At 40.3% G+C, this 21,489-nt stretch overlaps 1 protein-coding gene across 1 annotated transcript; it reads right to left on the bottom strand.

Moving 5' to 3' along the window:
• Nucleotides 1–549: 549 nt before the first annotated feature.
• Nucleotides 550–14,927, bottom strand: bco2l (beta-carotene 15, 15-dioxygenase 2, like). Its single transcript, XM_028578638.1, has 12 exons — nucleotides 14,635–14,927; nucleotides 10,750–10,927; nucleotides 8,804–9,015; nucleotides 8,166–8,281; nucleotides 7,931–8,033; nucleotides 7,134–7,271; nucleotides 4,961–5,121; nucleotides 4,373–4,543; nucleotides 3,799–3,936; nucleotides 2,900–3,082; nucleotides 2,637–2,747; nucleotides 550–816 (listed from the first exon to the last, which is right to left on the bottom strand). Exons 1-12 carry the CDS (start codon nucleotides 14,666–14,668, stop codon nucleotides 700–702), a joined length of 1,662 nt encoding a protein of 553 aa, XP_028434439.1. The 5' UTR covers nucleotides 14,669–14,927; the 3' UTR covers nucleotides 550–699.
• Nucleotides 14,928–21,489: the final 6,562 nt, after the last annotated feature.

The raw sequence follows: 21,489 nt of genomic DNA, 5'->3' as shown, positions 1-21,489 counted from the left end.
TTTCTGATGTGACCTCTGCTAGACTCTCTGGAGACGTTCGACCAGTTAGGTCCATTTGTTTCCCTGGCATTTCAGACGTTGTCCATTTCTATCACATTACTTTGACAGAAATTGAATTTACTCTGATGCATTTTTATGTATCCTAAGTGCTGTTCTGTTCTCACTGGGAGTATAGCGTTTCCAGTGGCGTGATGATGCAAAAACACTCTGGGTTTAAACAGAAAAAAGGTGGGGGAATGGGTTTTATTTCAATGTGTGTATTGACTTTCATGCTTTGTTTCGTTTTTTCGAAAATGTTTTCAACGTAAAGTATTAGTCCTTCCAGGCAAGCACCATCCGTATGGGACTCATGCATTATCTAGAGGCTGTTTCAAAATCTTATAAGAGCATATAAGAACACTTAGAGGACAAACATTATCAGTGCGCTGATGCCATGCTGGGCTTTCTGTCTTGTTAGTCTCCAAAAGATTGCCATCTTCCTGACTGTAATGGCAGCACACAGTGGGGACATGCACCTATTCCTATCAAGGAGGCACAGACAAAAAAGTCTGCCGTTTTTCCCCAGCTCTTTATTTCTTTCACAGTTAAAGGAATTTTACAGGCAATGACGTCGACAGAGATATTCTATATTGTGGATAAAGTGGCTGGTTGCTGGTTCAATTTCATCAATTATCTGCAGAGCTGCAAACCGTGGCGCAGCTAGCCCATCTCGTTAAACACGCCGTGGGTCCCGAACGGGATAGTGACAGGGACCTCTGCTCTTCCCAGCTCAGTGAAGGTCTTGGCATCCAGAACAAGTAGGAAAGTACTTTTCTCCTGGAAACAAGAGGGATGCAATATTTTATGTCAAGAACAAGGTCACAGAACACCCTCCTCACTAGAATGGTAGTGAAAGTACCAGACTGTGAGATTTATATGTATGTATCAGGTCACACAAAACAGGCTGTTGTTGTGAACCATTCTACATACATATAGCCAGGGGCAGACTGGGACAAAAATTCGGCCCTGGCAATTCCGTCCCTTACCAGCCCAATTTCAGACCAGGCTCATGTGAGATTATGGCGGCAGTAGCATGCGGTGAATTTACAGGCTCTAAATTAAATAATACACACAATTCATAAAACCTTCAAATAAACTACCATGGCACCATCTTAGAGTATAATGGAAATGCTTGCATATTTAAAACATATTATTGCATACTTAGACACCCAAAACACCAAAGTGCGAAGACATAGCGGACCAGACGCAAGCTTTTATTTTGAAAAGTAGAATCCCGACTGCCCCAGACAGGAGGCTCCAGGCTGCAGCCGTACAGTCTTGCATATTTTTGTCAAACTAGTGTGATACTCCCAAATCGGCCCAACTGGCATTCGCAGAATTTCCAGATTGCCAGTATGTACTGTATATAGTAAGGTTGCACGATATTGACAAAATGTGATATTGCGATATCGATTATGAATATTGCAATATCAATATTAATTTCGAAATTTTTAAACATGTAAAATTACAAAAGTTGTGGGAAAATGCATCAAAATAGATTCATAACAAAGTTTTCTTACAACACAAGGTTTATTTCAACTGACAGTCATATTGGACTGGTCCAACATGAAGAAATAAATAAGGACCATGTCTACAGAACAGGACCACGTTCTACTGGTGGTACAGTATAAAATAAATAAATAAAGAGAACAGGACACAACTTTTCTTTCGCTTCTCTAAATCGTTCTGTTTTGTTGACTCTATCTATTTCTTCACTTACACTGTCACTCTGTCCAAATATGCACACACGTCACGTGGTACGCTCCATAGGGTTTGTCACGTAGTGGACCCGTGCGTTGACGTGCACTAACATGTGCAAGTGGCACGGTCACTGGCCAATGAAATGATCATTATAGCGTTTCAAGTGAGCTCTGAGAGAGAACTATCATTCCTAAAACACAGGACTTTCAAGTGGGGGAGCGGAGTTTGTGTCCCAGGGAAAACACAACACGTTTACCCAGGAACGTGTGTTCGTGTCCCGGGAGTACTACTTAAGGGTGTGACCGGTGTTTTACTCCCAAACCACAATCTTTTTTCTAATCCTAGTCCTTTTGGTACCTTAACTGTCTTTCACTGTCATTGCATCATGACTGTCACCTTTTGTCGGCTAAACTCAACTGCAACTCCCGCTGAAATGGCCGGCACCTCGGAACCTTTGTTTTTTTGTCAGACAAAGTTGCTCAGTTAGTTAGTTAATCTGTTTGTTCATTCATTTAAAGCTTCTTTTGACGCTGTTTTCTATGCTTTGAACACTTTTTTTGGGGGCGCTTTTGACTCTCGCTTATCCGGTTAACAATCTGTGATTATGGCAATGTAAATATACAGTCATACAACTGTTAATGTGTGGAAGTGATTCCGTAGCATATCATACGAACCTGTTCATGAGAATGTGCTGCACGAACTCATATACAAAGTCTGCTTTGAAAACTGTGATTTTTGCATCTTTTTTCTTCGTATCTCTCAATGCAAAGTGCACTGTGTCAAAGTGCACTGTTACAATCTAGTCAAATGGATATTGTCACGATTCAAGTTACCGATGTCTGCTGCTTGCTCTTCTGATTATTTTTGTGTTGTTTTTGTAGTACTTGTTAACTCACTTCTCTGGGTGTGACGATGACTGACAAGACCACTCCATCATCTTCCTCGGTAGCTTTGGGCGACGCAACAAAGACAGGCTCAGACGGGTACAAGCCGGGATAACGCCACACCTAGGCAGGGAAGATTACATAAGCATCCGCTTCACTCGGAGCCGTTTCATGTTATAAAACCAACTCCCAGCCTCGAAGCAGCAGTAGAAATAACTTTGATGTGAACAGTTAAGAATTACTTCCTCCCTAAGAAGTATTTGATTGATAGAAACCTTAAGCTCCTTGGTGTGGACATCCATTTTGAGCAGGGAGTCAGCGAAGACGTGTCCAAAGCCACAGGAGTAGAAGTAGCGGTACGGTCTGCCATTGCACTGGTTATAGTTGATCTGAGGGAACTCAAGGCCGCCATATTGCAGCAACTCGTCATCGTGAAGTTCCTCGTGGGTCATGTAAACCTGCACGGGTCACAGGAGGAAATGAGGATTTTACTTTCAGTGCAATTTTTCCTTTTAAGCCCAAAATGTAGCCAGTTAATGCACACCAACAGACCTGATTTACCGTACACATTTGAAGGCTGGAATCAAAACTGCATTATTCTCTAAAACACATTCAGTAAATGGACACCTGCACAAGATCCCAGGCATTCATCTCTAACTTGAATTAAGATAAATCAATTTCTTTTAATTTTACTTTGAAATATATTTATTGTAACAAAAAAAAACAACCATATTGTGGTAGCCAGCAGCTTTTACATGTACATAACACCACTCTCACCAAGAACTGAGGACAGTGTCACTCAGGTAGTCATGACAACTAAAACATCACATTTTCTTTCAATGTTTCCACTTTATTCTGCCATAAGAAACTGTGTGTGTGTGTGTGTGTGTGTGTGTGTGTGTGTGTGTGTGTGTGTGTGTGTGTGTGTGTGTGTAAGCTATTAAATGACAATTACTCCCATTTCAACATCATGTTATCTGCTCTAAGTCATGAAAGCACTATTTTGAAGTACCTTTAGTGTCTCATCATGCTGGATAATTGTGTGTGGGAGTGAATCGGCTGCATTTATCATGATCATAGGGCCCATTTTTTACTTGATTCTAGGAAAACCAGATTGAGTGTTATGTTAAGTAAAGCATATTACTTTGTATACACAATGACCGTTTAATCCTACCTCTCTCGGTTTGGTCTTCTTTGCTGTGGCTGTATATTTATGCAGAGTGACAAGGTTTTGGTCCAAAGGAGTTTGTTCATCCACAGTCAGGGGCAAGACATATCTCCTTGGGAGGTTTCTGCACAACGAGTTGTAAAACTGCCAAACGAAATCAGACAGACGTGAAAAACTGTGAGCGTGGCTCCTTTGACTGAAAGGTGCAACTCAACCTCAGGGAGAATCAGACCCCAAAACAGAAACAAAACACTGACACAACATAACAAATGTACATGGCAGTTATATTTTTTGAAAGGAATCTTGATATTATTTTTTAGGTAAGTATGTTTTGATTAAAGTAATAGACTTGACCACATTTGAAATGGCAGAGATTTCAAAAGCTTGTTGCACATGCACGCACGCACACGTCTATTTTTTGGTAGTTGAATATTTCTTCAGTTGAAACCGTTTAGTAAAAGCCAGACCTTCAATCTGAGCCGTTCACTGACGACAAACTAATAAAACATTAGTATGCCAGGCACTCTTTGATTATGTGTGCTTTTTCATCATGATTCAGAGTCAAGCTGGATGCATTAACCTTGTCCATTTCCTCTCCCGGGCCTCTGCGGAGATTCTCCAATGTGAAGTCTCCAATGACCTCACCATCGTCCCCGCAGCACATGTCCATGACCAAGAACCCGTCCTCTTCAAAAGCATTGATCTGATGCAGTGTGAACATGGGTGCTGCACGGTACTTCACCTCACTCTGCTGTTGAACCAGTCAGCGCAAGCAATCAGGAACATATTCATAAAATAACACAGATTTATTAAGGCTTTTGTACAAAAAAGAAGGAGTTTCTGTGTTGGTTTGAACATTCGAGAACAAGTGCATTCCCTGGCGCTGCTGTTGCTGTGTTGTACCTTCACATTACAAAGGTTTGCTATTGTATGCTTAATGGGTATGCTGTGTAATGAGATGTGAAAATTGAGAGTAACAATGTATGAGAAAAGGCTACACAATCAGAGTGTGACTTCATCAAAATAAATAAGGAAAAAGCGCCGCCATGCATGAACAGATTAGCTCGCAGCTTTCCTTTTCTGTTGTGACTATTCAGCAAACGGGTTTGTGCGTATCCTACCTCGCACTTTTTATGTGTGTCTGCTGCTGTGCAGTAAACTAACCCACCTTGCCAGTGTGGCGGTCGACCAAGTGGAAGATGGTTTCATACTGTGGCTCCCAGGTCATGACTTTATGAAAGCTCTTTCCCTGGATTCTGTACAGCATGAACTTGAGCAGGTCCAGCTTGATCGGCTGCTCAATGAACACAATGTAGTTCTCCGACATGACTGGAGAGGGGGGCACACACAGGGCGAAATGTATACATTCAAAAAACACACGATTGACAGATCGTATTCATCATATTTTCATCATTTTCATAAATAATTGTAATGCTGTGACATGGTGGGATGACATGTTTAAAGGTTCCATATCATGCTCATTTTCAGGTGCATATTTGTGTTTTGGGTTTCTACTACAACATGTTTACATGTTTTAATGTTCAAAAAACATGTTGTCTCATACTGTCTGTCTGAATATACCTGGATTCACCCACTGTCTTTTAGCACCTGTCTCTTTAAGATCCCCTCCTGAAAAAGCCCAGTCTGCTATGATTGGTCAGCGTATTTGGGTCTTCCACATCTGCGCTCTCGGAGTCTCTGCACCGTCATTGCAGCCGGGGAATGAATGTAAGTCAACTATACTGTAGTATAGTTTTGACATCACAACAGTACACAAGTCCTGACGGCTCGTTTAAAGGTTCAGATTCTGAATAAAAGCTGCGTGCATTTCCAAGTGGATTGAGCGTTTTGAAACTTTAACAGTATTTACATAGCACCTCGCCCTGCTTTATAGTAAAAAGACATGGAAAGCTCACTTTTTACAGTGTAACTCATCAGTGAAAATGCTGATTCTGTAGACTAGTTTCATGTCACAGTTCATGGTTTTTTGTCGCCCCACTGATACGCCCCATGAATATTTTCATAAACACATATGAAATGGGTCATTCATGGGACAATTATTGCAAAGCTATGTGACCTGCCAACACGATTTCAGGTGTGAACCAAATTTGGAAAATAAATGGTAGGGCATTATGTCTGTATGCAAACTGAAAATGAGTTTCCAAGTGGCCCCATGTTGTTTAATTGGACCAGTAATGGAGGGTTTGCAAAAAAAACAATGAATCCCTTTTTTCAGAAGCACACTGCTACTCCACTTGTGCCCCATCACTTTGCAACCTAAATCTTTCTTGCCCCAGCCCCACCAAAATTATTGTGCTAGCAGATAAACACATGACATGGGGGCTAAACATACCCCCCCATCTACTGTAGCTCTACTGCCAGAAGTAATTATGTGTTGCCTTGTATAACCGTATGTTCCATCGTTTGCAAGATTTCTTGGTGCCAGACAGTCTGGCAGAGCAAGGGTGGTCTGCAGGAAATATAGACAGAGATATTATCAGGGAACTGGCGCAGTGCAACAACCACATGGAGCAACATCGCGTAAGATTGGGCTTGCATTAACTGATTTGCATCAGTATAATGCTTCACTATCAGCGGTTTCGTCATCAACTGCTTGAAAAACAGCTGACTAGTACTATCCAATCATGTTCATACAGGTGTGCTATGTGGCCAGTGTAACTAGTATTACTTTTCTTTTATTCGCCCTAATTCTTCAATCAAAATGAAGAAAGACTTCAAGGCTGTTAAAGAAGAGTACAAATCCAGTTGGAAATATCAGCTTTATCCTGGATTGTGACCTAAGTTTCAGTAAGCACATTAAATCAATAACACTACTACCACATTAAAAATATCATAAGGATCAGGGACTTGTTGTCAAAACTTGTACATGCTTCCATGTCTAGCAGGCTCAACTACTGCAATGCGCTGGTCTGTCTAAAGGAAATTAATAAGACAGAAACTACAGTCAAAAGTTGATTATGTGTCTTTTTATCGGATTTAACAGACACAGAGTGTAAGAGAAAGTGTGTACTTTTGTGTGTGAGTCAATGGCAGAGTTATGGAAAGAAAGAGATAGTGAAAGCTGAGCAGAAAGACAAAAGAGCTGTGATTGTCCTAAAAGAAGCAGGGAGAGACTAGAATTCAAATTAGTAATTAATAAGATCAGGAGGAAAACTGAGACGCTCTCTTTTAGTGAAGTATAGACTCACCCTGTCAGTGCAGGTCGGAAAAACTAAATCTCTCATAGAACTCATTACTGTAATTCCACTTCAGGATACATCCAGCATGCAAGACTACTTACTGTGAAGAAGGTGTTTGTTATACTGTAGTGTGTGTCTCACCAAAGCTGTGGAAATAGGAAGGCTTCCTGGGTTCAGCTGCACGGATGGAGCAGATCACTTTGGCTCCATCCAGGTCTGCGGAGTCCTCCGTTGCTTTCTCCCCAGGAGGAGGCACACGAATGATGTTGTAGAAGAAACCTGAGGAGGCCCAAAAACAACTGGTGTTGTACAGTATTTGTTAGGATGGATCCGATGGCGATTCCAGGATTTTTTAAGTGGGGTGGCACAGGGTGGACTAATAATCAGTCACGAAAAAAAAAGTCTGTTTAGAAATATAGGAAATATTTGATAGGATAGAACAACACAATGTAATTCTGCTAAATAAAACATCACATTCATTATTCATTTCACTTGTTTTCATTTTAAACAAAGTGTTTATCTGACTACAATGCACGTTTTCAATAGGCTCAGTCTGCCACTTTTTTTAATTTATTTTTTAAACAATTCCAGTGCTGGTTCCATGGTAGCAGAATTTATGATAGTCACCATGGAAACATTAATTGGTCATGTGACAAGGGCTGGGAAGATTGGCAGAACAGGCAGCCAAGTGACAGTACATCAGATCTAATGGAGGGGGGGGGGCATATTTCACCTAGCCCTGCACCTGGATGGATCAACGATATTAACATAAATTCAGACATATTTGGATGGAGCGCATAAAGATATTTACATAAATACGGATATATTTGGATGGAGCGCATAAAGATATTTACATAAATACGGACATATTTGGATGGAGCGCATAAGGATATTTACATAAATACAGACATATTTGGTTATGTAGGAAGGCAAGTTACCGCTTTTTCCGTAGGAGTTGCCCATGTTGTACGTGGCTCCCTCACGGTCATAGTGTGGGTGAGCTGTGGCCGAGTTGACAGCAATGTATTGACTCCAGTCCACCTTAAATGGACAGCATCATCATCTTTGTTGTCCTCATTGTTCATTATCAACAGTCTCCCGTCTCCCTCGTCCTTACCCTCTGACTGTTCACCATTCAAAAGAGACTTTTATAAATGCGTTACACTGACTCACCTTCTCCTTCGTCTCCAGGCTCTGTGGATGCACTCGTCTCATGTAGTTGGTTTCTGTGCTGACATAATAGTCCCCCTTGTACTTGACAAAGTTCACACTGGCGTTATCTGTGGCCTCTGTTCACACATACAGGTGTAAGGAACATATTCATTATAACACCTCAGCAAAAACTCATCATTCTGACATATAACCCTGAAAACTACTTTTTCCATCAATTTCTTCCTACTTAGATTTTTAGAAGCTTTATTCCGTGCTTCAGATTGATCTTTCCCTCAGAGACTACTACACACACACAGTTGTTCACACACAATATTGACTTGTGTTCTCTTTACCTTAATAAAAACACATTATGATGTAACACCGGCTGTCATTGGGCTGCAAAAGCAATATACAATACAGCAGCACATACAGTCAAGGCTGCAGTATGAGCATTGAAGAAGAAAAAGAACAAGAAAATATATTTTTCTATGACAATTTGTTTGACATCTACTCTGCCTGTAGTAATCTGGCACAGCCGCCTTCATGCCAAAAATGAACTGAATATTTTTTTAAATAATGCATTTGGCAGTGCAGGTGCTACTTTGCACTGAAGTGGATTACACATGGTAATATGCTACATGTAAGCAAGACACACATACTCGGAACCTGAAAGCGTGAAAAGAAGCGCGCAAAGATGTTCTTGCAGGGATCAGGCATGGCTAATGTCCCGAACTCTGACACCACGATGCGGTTCTTCTCTGAGTTGCTGATGTATGAGTCACTTCGCAGGAATCGGCTGCTGTAGGTGACGTTGCCCTCACAGATGTGGAACCGGTGCATCATGGCCATGCCGTCAAACCAGTGGGTGTATCTGAGAGAAAAAATAAAAACAAGTAATTTGTCACCACAGTAATTGTGTAAAATGATTAAAGAACAAAGAGAGAACCTTAATTTTTTCATCAACATGAGGACAATTTTTTTTAGGATTTGTCATGGGTGAAGGCTGAATTAACCACACGTTTGGCTCACTGTGTGAAAGCTTAAACTACATGGTTTTAAAGCTATAGTGTCCAACTATTTTGTCTGTTACTTTCAAGCCATTGCCAAATGAGTTACAATAAGATAAGATAAACTTTATTGTCCCGTGGGAAAGACAACAATGTACTTTGGGACAAGAAAAATGAATGGAGATCATCCACTAGTTGAGAGGATGTTGCACAGGCCCTGATATAGTAGAGTATTGTACGTGCCCCATTATAAAATAAATACATGTGGCAGAAAGCTGTTGATACAATTGAAGCTAATCAAGCCTATCAGCTCCACAAAACTCTCTCTATATTTCTCAGTATGGCTATGTTTACATAATAGTGTAGTGTATGGTGCATGAAATGTGAATGCGTTTTACCTCACCGCTGAAAAAAGGACAACAGCCGCGAAGAGTCCAGCGTGGTTTGCGTCATGTGAATGCTCCCAACAGTTTGCGGCAGTTCGTGAAATGGTCACGAAATTTAATCTATTTGAATTGTGATATTTTCCGTAATGGTCAGCACGTTTGCATAGCTGTAGCTGTATAGCAGGATGGGTTGGGTTTAGGAAAAGAAGAACGGGACGGTTGGGTTTAGGAAAACAATAACGGGACGCGGGACAGCGACGGCACAGTTGGGTTTAGGAAAAGAAGAACGGGACGGTTGGGTTTAGGAAAACAATAACGGGACGCGGGACAGCAATGGCACAGTTGGGTTTAGGAAAAGAAGAACGGGACGGTTGGGTTTAGGAAACGTGACACGTGGGACACGATCCACGGTCTCTTGGGTGAAAGTCCTGTGTTGTTTGACCCATCCACCACCCCAACCAACCTCCCTATGCGGATTTTCGGGCTTTCATACTACTCGCTACCGTAGTCGCTCTTAGTGCTTCTCATTGAGAATTGTGCTGTGATCGCGAAAGATGATTCCCATTGAAATACATTAGTTTAAAAAATGTGCTGACCATCACGAAAAAAACGAGATAAACCTGTTTGTGTACACGAATCAAATAGATTAAATTACATGACCATTTCACAAACTGCCGTGAGACTGGGTTGCGTTGTCGTAACTTAGAATGCCTCGTGGAGGAGACAGAAACTATGCACTATAGCTTTAATATCTGTTGCCTGAATATCTCCAAACTGTATATTCTCAACATTTCCTTTGTATTCATAGATGAGCAGATACAGGCTGTCTCAAAACTATACTGTACACTATACAGTGTATAGTGTTGAAGTTGACTCTGCTGACTCATACTGTTTCCTCTGTTGCTCTGCTGTTCCTGTTGTGTTAATGTTCTGCTTTTTTTACTACATGTAACTACTCTTATTATCATTTAAAGATATAACGTTTCACATTTCTGCATTAAAATGTCTAAAAACTATGTACTATTTTTATTAGGGCCCGAGCACGAAAGTGCGAGGAACCTAATGTTTTTGTAGAGATTCTTATTATTATTAGGGCCCGAGCACGAAAGAGTTAAGCCCAACGGTGCCTAGCACGAAGTTTCAACAAAAGTCTTAGCAATCGAGAAAAGCTGTAAGTTGTTTCTTTTCCATAGTATTTTTCAAAAAAAATACCTGTCTTTTCCAAATTCAAACTTTCCAGGGCCATTCCTCAGGAAGCTCCCATTAATCCAGGATGGAATAGTTCCTGTGACGGTGGTGGGGATGGGATCAGGGGTTTCCTCCACAGAACGCACCAGAGGCTCGATGCTCTCCAGCCCTTTGGCCTGCGGACATCGCTGCCTGCTGGGTACTGAGGGGAGGAGAGGAGAGGAGAGGAGAGGAGAGGAGAGGAGAGGAGAGGAGAGGCAAAACCAATGACTTAATTTAGTTTGAATCAGTTACACACTGCTGTTGCTAACCTAATACACATTCAGCAATTCCACTTCTCAGTGATTAAAGTACTGTGAATGAAGTACACAGAGAAAGTGCAAATATACATAAGTTCACCAAACACTACACAAGACCAATGCTGCAGACTGAGGAAAATATAATTTATTTCACTCCATATACCCAAATCAGTCAACATGTCGACATGGAGAATCAACAACAAAATGTCCCAGTTTTCATACAGCTACTACAGTAGTATGCATAACACTGTTAGCTCAGCAAACAACAGACAAACATAAAATACTGTATCCAGTACAGGTTACAACAAAAATAAAAAAAAATTCAAAATACAGTACAGTACAGAAAATACTAGACTTATGCTGCATTTTTGTAGTGCTTAAGACTGATTGGTGTGTTTACAATTAAGCAATCATGTGTTTGTGCACCAGATTGGCTCATAGGTGTAGTATTTTGACAGTCACTTTTGCCCACTCATCATTTATATTGATGAATGTTTAAATTTAAAATGTCATATTGATCATCTAACAAAAAAATTATCTAAATATGTTATGTTATTTTTTAAGTTAAGACATTTTCTCCCGCACTCAGCACTTCTCACCTTATATAAAACGTTGTTTGAGCCTCATTTAAACTATTGTAATGTCATATGGTGTAATACTTTTCCCAGCCACTTGAAAAGAATCATACGGGCATTAACGTGGTCTGAGCCTAATACCCCCACTCGTCCTCTATTTCGTCATCTTGGCATATTAAGGCTTACTGAAAATAATGTCTATCAGAATGCCTGCATGATATTCCAGGTTATCCATAGGTTAAATTACCGTTTATGTGAACTTATTCCAATAAATCGTCCACTGCGCACGTATGACACAAGGAAAAAATATCTAATTACTGGCAAAAACGACGGTTAAAGTGTACGAGCCTGAGTATAGTTTGTAGGGGACCGCAGATTTGGAACGAGCTTGAGGAAAACTTAAAAGTGTCGTATTCTATCTCCATCGTTAAGGAAATCCTAAAGGAAAAATTGCTCATAATGTATGATTGCTAATTACTTTTTAACTGTTTTAGTTTGTGCTGGGATTGTTCGTTGATTGTTTGTAGTATTTGTTTGTTAGTTTAAGTATGTTTGTATTTTGTTGTATTTTTTTATTTTGTATTTTGGTAAATTGAGCTTTTGGTTTGTACATTTTTTTTTGTTGTTTATTGTTATTGGGCCCCCTCCGAAAAGCTTTTAGTAGCTTATTTGGGGTTCCCCATTTCACGCGCTTTGTATATGATCATTGTACTTTATGAAATTGTGTTAAATGATACATTGATGACGTATGAAATAAACGTAAACGTAAAAAAAAAATCACCCCGACCAACTCCCTACACGGCCAGCCGCGTTCTTATCATAGACTGTCTATGGTTCTTATACAGCAGCAGTCAGTGTGGTGCGCACAGCAAAAAAACAACAACTTGGAAATCAGACTAATTACAGCGCTTAACTTTTCGTAGCTTTTGTAATGTATGGTCCATGAGAAAAGGCTGGATAAAACTGTCTCTCTCTCTCTCTCTCTCTCTCTCTCTCTCTCTCTCTCTCTCTCTCTCTCTCTCTCTCTCACACACACACACACACACACACACACACATTGTACACAATAGGTGTGGTGCTGTGAACCGTTTATAGTTTAAGGACTTTGAACGAGTGCGAACGTGGAAGTGATGTAAGTACTTATGTATCCTGCAATACAAACTCAGTCGTTAATGAGAAAGGCTTTTAGCAGCTTTATCTTTGCAATATAGTTGAACATAATCTAATTTTAGGACAAATGTGTTGTGTTATAAAGAAACAGAATGCCGCACTTTCACTCCTTCTTTCACGCCTCTGCGGCTGTGTTTTCAGCTATCAACACTCAAATGGGATAACCAAACGAGTGCTTTAGTGAGAAAAACATAACCTCTTCCGTGGTGGGAGACGTTATGTCCTGTAAAGGGGCTCCTACGTGAATATGCTCATGGCTCTCTGGGGTCATGCACTGTGAATGACACCTGTTCTGTCTTTTATCCAATAACCAATTGCTGTCCATTACCTCGTATCTCAGCACATAATGGAGGTGGGAAAATATATACGAGGGTTATGTGATTAACAAAAGCAAATCAATGGGGTTCAATGTGGAGCCCCATGCTGAGCCCAGGTTACAATATCAGAGGTTCTTTTGACGCTGTGAATTGTTATTGCACCAATCAGCAGAACCAGAATTTCCTTCATTCCCATGACACTACTACAACAGATAATAACAAGCAGAATGTGCAATAGAGCGATAACCGCTGAAGGCTTTTACAATCTGTCACGATGTAGACTTTGTAAGTTTTGATTGTGATTGCTGCAGAATTGCAAATGACGCCTGAATATGTGCTGTCATTACTTTTTTTTAGCCGGGTATTTCATGTACTCTCCTATGTACTCTCCTACCGCTGCATTCAAAATCGAGTTTCGTGAAAAACCAAAACAGCAACACCGACGAGCCCAGAACTGTTTTGGATAATAGATTCACATATTGCTTTTTATATCTCTCATTTTTTGGATAATCACGACTGTAAAAGTAGTTTATTTGTAACAACATTACTTTAACTTTAATGAATTGTTTTCCTCACGGCACCGACAGTGAGTCGGTGTACAAGTAAATAACCTTGTTGGATTTAAGCTGTCATATACACAACTTTTTTTTCTCCATTTCTGTTCTTTTCATTTTTACTGTGCAGGGACCGACAGTTTTATTCTGTTAGTTACCAGCTGAGAATGACTAAAAGCTGTTAATTAGACATTGTGCTATTCTTTTCCCCAGCTCTGATTCAACAGGAGACCTTGGAGCAGGAACAATAGAAAATGCCAACACGTCCTATTGTAACGGCAGCTCTGATTTTGAAATGCAAGAAAATACCATTATGACGAAACCACATAATGCAGGCCTTTGTGTGCATGTGTGTGTGTGTGCATGTGTGGAATTCTATACAAGGGACTTTACATTAGATGCTATTGTTGTTGTATCTGCTTTAAAAAATGGATACACCAAAATACAGGAATGCTATGAATGTCTACACTTTGATTTTTTTTTGTTATAAGTGAAATGTTTTGTTTTTAAGTTCCATCCATCCATCGTCGTCTGCTTATCCGGGGTCGGGTTGCGGGGGGCAGGGGACCCTAAACTTCCCTTTCCGAGCCACATTAACCAGCTCCGACTGGGGGATCCCGGAGGCGTTCCCAGGCCAGGGTGGAGATATAGACCCTCCACCTAGTCCTGGGTCTTCCCCGAGGCCTCCTCCCAGCTGGGCATGCCTGGAACACCTTTCTTTTTAAGTCAGAATTCTTACTTTTTTCTCATAATTCTGACTTTATTTTCAGAATTCCGACTTCAAATTCAGATCTCAATACATTTTTTCACATGTGGCCCTAATCCTCTTCCGTACAAATTCAACCAGATACCTAAATACGTAACTCAAAAGAATTATGCGTTATGACACAACAAAGCAAACATCTTACCTTTGCTTCATGTTCATATTTCAATAAATGATGAATAAAAATCAACCTGCTAGAATCTGGCCCCCCACGAGGTGCTGTCTACTCACCGTTGTGTGTCTGTGGCTTGGCGGTCTTGGACATGGCTGGTCGTTCTGCGGATTGGCTCAGACAAACACGGAGGATTTAAACAAGCCCTGATGAAAACCTTTGAACTTTTGGGTCCTTTGCTGAGTGAAGGGAGTGATCTCAGGCACAAAACAACAGTACGTTACAGTGCTGACTATGTTGTTAAACCAGTAATAAAAGTGACATGAAAGGCGGTGTCCTTTGCTGCATGAGGTCCCTGTGTGCGTAGTGTGACATAATACATTTGTGTATGACTTTTGAAAGGGTTAACTACCCTTTGACTAACTACCCTGGAGAACTTCCGTTGTGTAATCTGGATGCAGCGTTTTTTTTTGGTTGCATTTGTTTTCAGGGATTGTGTGCTTTTCTTTTGCATCGTTTCAGTTTTTTTGGGTTGTGCGCTTTTTCTTTTTGCATCGTTTCTGTATTTGCAGCACGTTTGTGTATTTGGTTGTGTTGTGTGTATTTGCAGCGCGTATGCTAAATGCTGCGCATGTGTTGTCAAATTTATGGAGGTGTTTTCTTAATTTGCTTGTGTTTTGGCTATTTGCGTGTGTTTCATTAAGTTGCAGTGCATTTGCCCCTGTCGGCCACGGTACATAATTGTATTTAGAGGTTATACCAGAATAGGTTTACATGGTTTAATTTTCAAAAAACAACATATATTTGTTGTACTGCACATTGCTGCAGCTCCTCTTTTCACCCTGTGTGTTGAGCTCTCTGTTTTAGCTACAGAGTGAGGCATCACACTTCTGTTCCACCTTTTTGGGAGTCGCTCATGTGCAGTAGCTAGGTAAGGACTACTAGCCAGTCAGAAGCAGAGTATGAGGGCGTGCCCTGACAGTACCTAAGTAAGGACTACTAGCCAGTCAGAAGCAGAGTATGAGGGTGTGCCCTGACAGTAGCTAGGTAAGGACTACTAGCCAGTCAGAAGCAGAGTATGAGGGTGTGCCCTGACAGTACCTGGGTAAGGACTACTAGCCAGTCAGAAGCAGAGTATGAGGGCGTGCCCTGACAGTACCTGAGTAAGGACTACTAGCCAGTCAGAAGCAGAGTATGAGGGCGTGCCCTGACAGTACCTGGGTAAGGACTACTAGCCAGTCAGAAGCAGAGTATGAGGGCGTGCCCTGACAGTACCTGGAGTAAGGACTACTAGCCAGTCAGAAGCAGAGTATGAGGGCGTGCCCTGACAGTAGCTAGGTAAGGACTACTAGCCAGTCAGAAGCAGAGTATGAGGGCATGCCCTGACAGTACCTGGGTAAGGACTACTAGCCAGTCAGAAGCAGAGTATGAGGGCATGCCCTGACAGTACCTAGGTAAGGACTACTAGCCAGTCAGAAGCAGAGTATGAGGGCGTGCCCTGACAGTAGCTAGGTAAGGACTACTAGCCAGTCAGAAGCAGAGTATGAGGGTGTGCCCTGACAGTACCTGGGTAAGGACTACTAGCCAGTCAGAAGCAGAGTATGAGGGCGTGCCCTGACAGTAGCTAGGTAAGGACTACTAGCCAGTCAGAAGCAGAGTATGAGGGCGTGCCATGCTAGCAGCTAGGTGAGCATTATAACGTGTGTTACAAAGTGACCACGTTGGTCTCTGAAGTAAAGGCTGGACTACAACAGAGCTGTTTGGAGCAGTTTGTGAACAGTGTTTTCTGTTAGAGATGGTAAGTCCCTTTGGGGTGGACTTTGGGCTTTTTCACTTTGTAAACCTATAACGTGCACAAAAAAGATATATAACACAATAAAGGAAAGGGGGGAAAGCCAAAAAGCCCTTACAGGAGGTTTTCTATCCAGACTGGAACTTGTTCCTTTTTTGAGCAATAAATCCAAACTCTTACATCCAAGATTGATCCACTTAATGTCCTTAATTTATGAATTTTCGGCCGTTTATCTCCGCCGATCGCCGCTAGCTCTGATGCTAACCATCCATGATGCTTTGGGAGACACTTGTTGATGTCTTGTCAACCAATGGAAGGCTGGTCCGTCATACATTACGCCCAGCGTATTTTGAAGAAATGTAGATATTTTGTCAACTGTATAAGTTAAGTTTATTTTTTCACTATTTGACTCCCAAGACATATGAGAGCTGTTTGAGACAGGAGATTAGCTTTTATTGCTATGTGTGTGACATATCTGTGAGATTAAATTTCCGTTGTATTTATTTATTTGTCTTTATGGTCCCACAACCTTTTTTACATTCAAGTGACCTCACTGTAGCACAAATATTCTAATAGCCCAGTTTGTCCTGAAACAATAATGTTTATTGATTGACTGTGCACAACTGGGTATTTTGAAATCAGTAGTATTTTGAAATCAATTCTTTGTGAGACCGGAAGTAGTGAAAAGAGCTCAAACTGGAGTGATGTGATCCACGTTCTTGGTCTTAGTGAGGACTCGAGCAGCGTCCTCTTTGAGGAACTATGACCAGTGCCAATCTTTGTTGTCTTTTTTTACATTTTACATTGTATTTATCCCAAATCCAACAAAGCACACATCTTTACTTTGGCTTCACACCAACAGTTAGTATTTTGAAATCAATTCTTTGAGAGACGGGAAGTCAGTGTAAAGAGCTCAGAACTGGATGTGATGTGATCCACTTTCTCAGTCTAAGCGTTCGGAAAAGGTACTCCTCTTTGGAGGACCAGTGCCGACCCAGTGCCATTGTATTTATCCCAAATACAACAAAGCAAACATCTTTACTTCTGCTTCACGGACTCGAACGGCAGCATTCGGAATCAGCAGCAGTTGTCTCATTGATTTTTTCAGGGATACACTGTTAAAGTAGTCGAGTCTGTACTGAAGATAAAAGCATTGATGAGTTTTAGTTTAGTGGTATTATTTATTGTTACATACTGTAAAAACATTGCTGTCTGTAAAATGACCTTTAGATTATATACAGCACTTATTCCATGTAGTCTGTGCACGAATGCTGCTTTTATCTAATCTCTCTATACATTGTCTAGCTTTATGCAAGGGTTAGGCTTGCGTGTGTCACACTGTAAGCAGGGTTCCTGCACATTTCTGCTGAATGCAATTATGTGAGATGGCCGTTATTATTTTAAATATTACAACGTTCAGCAGCAAAATTCCTATGCCCAAACTGTTGCGATGTCTTTGAGCCAAAAACAACAATATCTTCCGCCATGGGCACATAAACAACGGTAATGAGGATTTTTATTTTTCAAAGACCACTCAGTGTTAATTGGCCATGCAGTATTCTGTCAGTGATAAGCATTGTTTGCCACTTCCATTACACTGTATGCTTTCCAAAATCCCAAGCAACCCTGCAGGTAGGCCTCTCAGATCTGAAATCAATGTGGTGGTTCCAAAACCATCTTATTATGAATAACTCTTCATGTATTTGTGTACTGTGTTAAAACAGTATACTGTTATTAGTATATACAATATACTTAAAAAGAGAACACTCAAATGTAGAAAAAGCTTAAGAATAAGGAAAACTAAAGTCACAAACAACGTACTGTATATACAAAACAGAATTAAGAAAAGTGGACAAGAAGTAGACTAAATAAGATGTATGTCTCTGATATCTATGAAAATAGAATAAATAATAAGTTTGGTAGAGGGCTTAGCATTCAAGAAGGCTGCAACAATACATAGAGTTAAGGGTAAAAACAGGAGAGTGAATGCCAAATTCACGTAAATTGATAGTTAATGTCTTTGTCACAGAAAAAGGCAGAAAGGTATCCTAGAAATCTAGACACACCCTGGTCAGTCTAGCAACTCTCTGTTGGCTCGTGAGCTGGAAAAACCAAATTCTGGTCAGGCCAATTACATTGTGTATAGAGTCAGTGGGCGGGCTTAACATAAAGACGGCAGAGTTGCAACGGTTCCGCGTGAATTCCCCGCTACTTGAAAACAAAGAAGATGGCTGCTGCTTCTGGAGAACAGTGGTCTTTGGAATCGGTTTTAGCCGCGACTCTGGAAGACTTGGAGTTCAGCTTTTCTTTGAGAAAAGAACGGCACTGAAGTCATTCTTAAAAAAGGAAGATGTGTTCGGAGTTTTGCCGACCGGATACGGCAAAAGTTGAATCTATCAACTAGCGTTGCTCTGGTTGGCTATGAGTGAAGAGGGAATTTGAAAGACAACCGTTTGTCCCGCCCCTCGGATTGAGCGGTGCCAATGGTGAGTTCCCAGACCCAACATCTGGATGTGGGTCTGGCTTGTCAGGCTAGCAGAAAAGATAATTACCGGTGAAAAGAGAAACATAAAGTGAACAACTTGAGCACATGAGCGTCAATTCAAATTAGTGGTGGAGGAAGTATTCAGATCCTTTATTTAAGTAAAAGTACTAATACCACACTGAACAAAAAATAAGTTAAAGTCCTGCATTGAAAATATTACTTAAGTAAAAGTATGTAAGTATCATTATGAAAATGTACTTAAAGTATTAAAAGTACTCAATGCAGAAAAATCCTCACATTTTAGAAACTGGAAATGATCCAAACACTTGTGTGTTTAATGGTCTAATCATTTCAGCTGGACTTGTAGGTCTATATATTGCTGGGTAGTTTAATTTATAATAAAACATCATATTTTATAAACTGTGTTTTGTGTGCAAACATCTTAATATGTAAAGTAACTAGTAACTAAAGCTGTCAGATGAATGTAGTGGAGTAAAAAGTACAATATTTCTCATATATAATGTAACATAGTAGAAGTAGACAGTGGCACGAAAAGAAAAGACTCAAGTAAAGTTCACGTACCTCAAATTTGTACTTAAGTACAGTACTCGAGTAAATGAACTTGGACACATTCCACCGCTGAATCAAATAAATAATACATTGATGCAGTATAGTTCTGAACACACTCGCCTATAGCAGTGTATGCGTTGAGACAGGCTGCACCTCCCACTACTCCCCTGCTACTCTCCCACTCAACATGAAAGAAATGGAAACCTGGCGAGTACGTACAAGACCTGTGGGAAGACTAGTCGGGTCAAAATTCGCTCATTATTACCCATCATGGGTGTTTCTACGGGATGATGAGCCAAAAGAATGTTGGAAAGCCCAGAATTAAAACTACAGTAAACAAGACATCAAAATGAAGTAAACATCGGAACAAACAACAATTGGAAAAGCGAAGGCAGGGAAGGCTGCATGTTAACATCAGCAGGAAGGATAATGATAAAAGCAAATCAGCAGCAGACAGCAGATGCTTGGATTTGCTTCAGCCGAGCGGCTCAAAACACATCGCCTGTGACAAATAAGGCAGCCACCGGAAAATACAGCCTTATATACTTTAAAAACAAAAAGCCTGACAATGTGGACGATACACGCCACCATCCTCTCCGACCACCAACCAATGAGCACCTACATACAGTACATACTTAAGCACACACACATATATAATCACACATGTTATGCATTTGTGTGCAAGTGAAGTATATATATATATACATATATATATATATATATATATGAAGTATCCATGTATGTGCATGTGCAAAGGAAGTATATACAGTATGTATGCGCAAGTGAAGTATAAATGCATGTGCCAATGAAGTATATATGTATGCGCATGTGAAGTATATACATATGCAAATGTGAAGTAAATAAAAATATTTATCTATGCTCAAGTGAAGTATTCATGTATGCCCAAAGAAGTATAAATGTATGTGCACGATACACGCCACCATCCTCCCCAACCACCAACCAATGCACCTACATACAGTACATACTTAAGCACACACATACATATTCACACGTTATGCATACGTGTGCATGTGAAGTGTATATATATATATATATATATATATATATATATATACTGTATATTCAGTATATATATATATGCACTAGTGAAGTATCCACGTATGAGCAAGTGAAGAATATATGCGCAAATGAATTATACAGTATATATGTATGTGCAAGTGAAGTATAAATGTATGTGCAAATGAAGTAGAAATGTTTGCGCAAGTGAAGTATATACGTATGCGAATGTGAAGTAAATATGTACGTATGTGCAAGTGTTTGGTACCAGTACATATATATGTGCAAGCAAAGTATGTATGTGCAAGTGTTTAGTACCAGTATATATGTATAGTAAATACATATTGTATGTGCAAGTAAAGTATATATGTATGTGCAAGTAATGTATTCAATTCTGGCCTAGGCGGCTTCTCATAGGGCTCAGAATGAGCTAAACTGTTAGATTATTTCCACAAATTAAAAGATCCTGCACACTACAGTATGCAGGGAAATTAGTTAAAAACCACACAGCTGACTGAAGCCAATATAGCAGCGGCCTGCCACGTTATTATTTATACATTATATTACAAAATCTTTCTCCTTTGCTCCAAGTGGGGAATGGCAATGGCCAAGCACAATGTTTACTGCCTTAAAGTGATAAAAAGCAACCATAAAGCTTACAGGTGTCATTCAGAGTTCAGCTGTTGTTCTGATAGGGAAAAGAGGCTGAAGTGTGCCTGTTACAAAGGGCAGGTTGATATGTTTTGCTGTAAAAAAAAAAAAAAAAAAAAAAAACACAGCAATAACTGAAATCATTTACCTATTCTTTTGTTTTTGTAGTTATAGCAACACAGCACGCACCTCAGTTATCTTGTCTCATCTGGCCACTATTAAATTAATGAAAACATGACATTTAATCAGAAAGTGGGAGAGGGAGGCATCTTTTTCTGGACGCTGGCCTGTAATACCTTTAACTATGTTTTACAGATTTCATTTTAATTAGTTTTCAATTAATTGCAAATCGTGGCTGTAGAGAAGCTTACACACGCATGCACACGTGCATGCACGCGCGCACACACACACACACACACACACACACACAAGCCGAGTATGTCTAAGCTTGTTTTGTTG

This window comes from Perca flavescens, chromosome 5 (assembly GCF_004354835.1).
Source record: "Perca flavescens isolate YP-PL-M2 chromosome 5, PFLA_1.0, whole genome shotgun sequence".
Classification (NCBI taxonomy): domain Eukaryota; kingdom Metazoa; phylum Chordata; class Actinopteri; order Perciformes; family Percidae; genus Perca; species Perca flavescens.
This window is presented reverse-complemented; position numbering and strand designations above follow the sequence as displayed.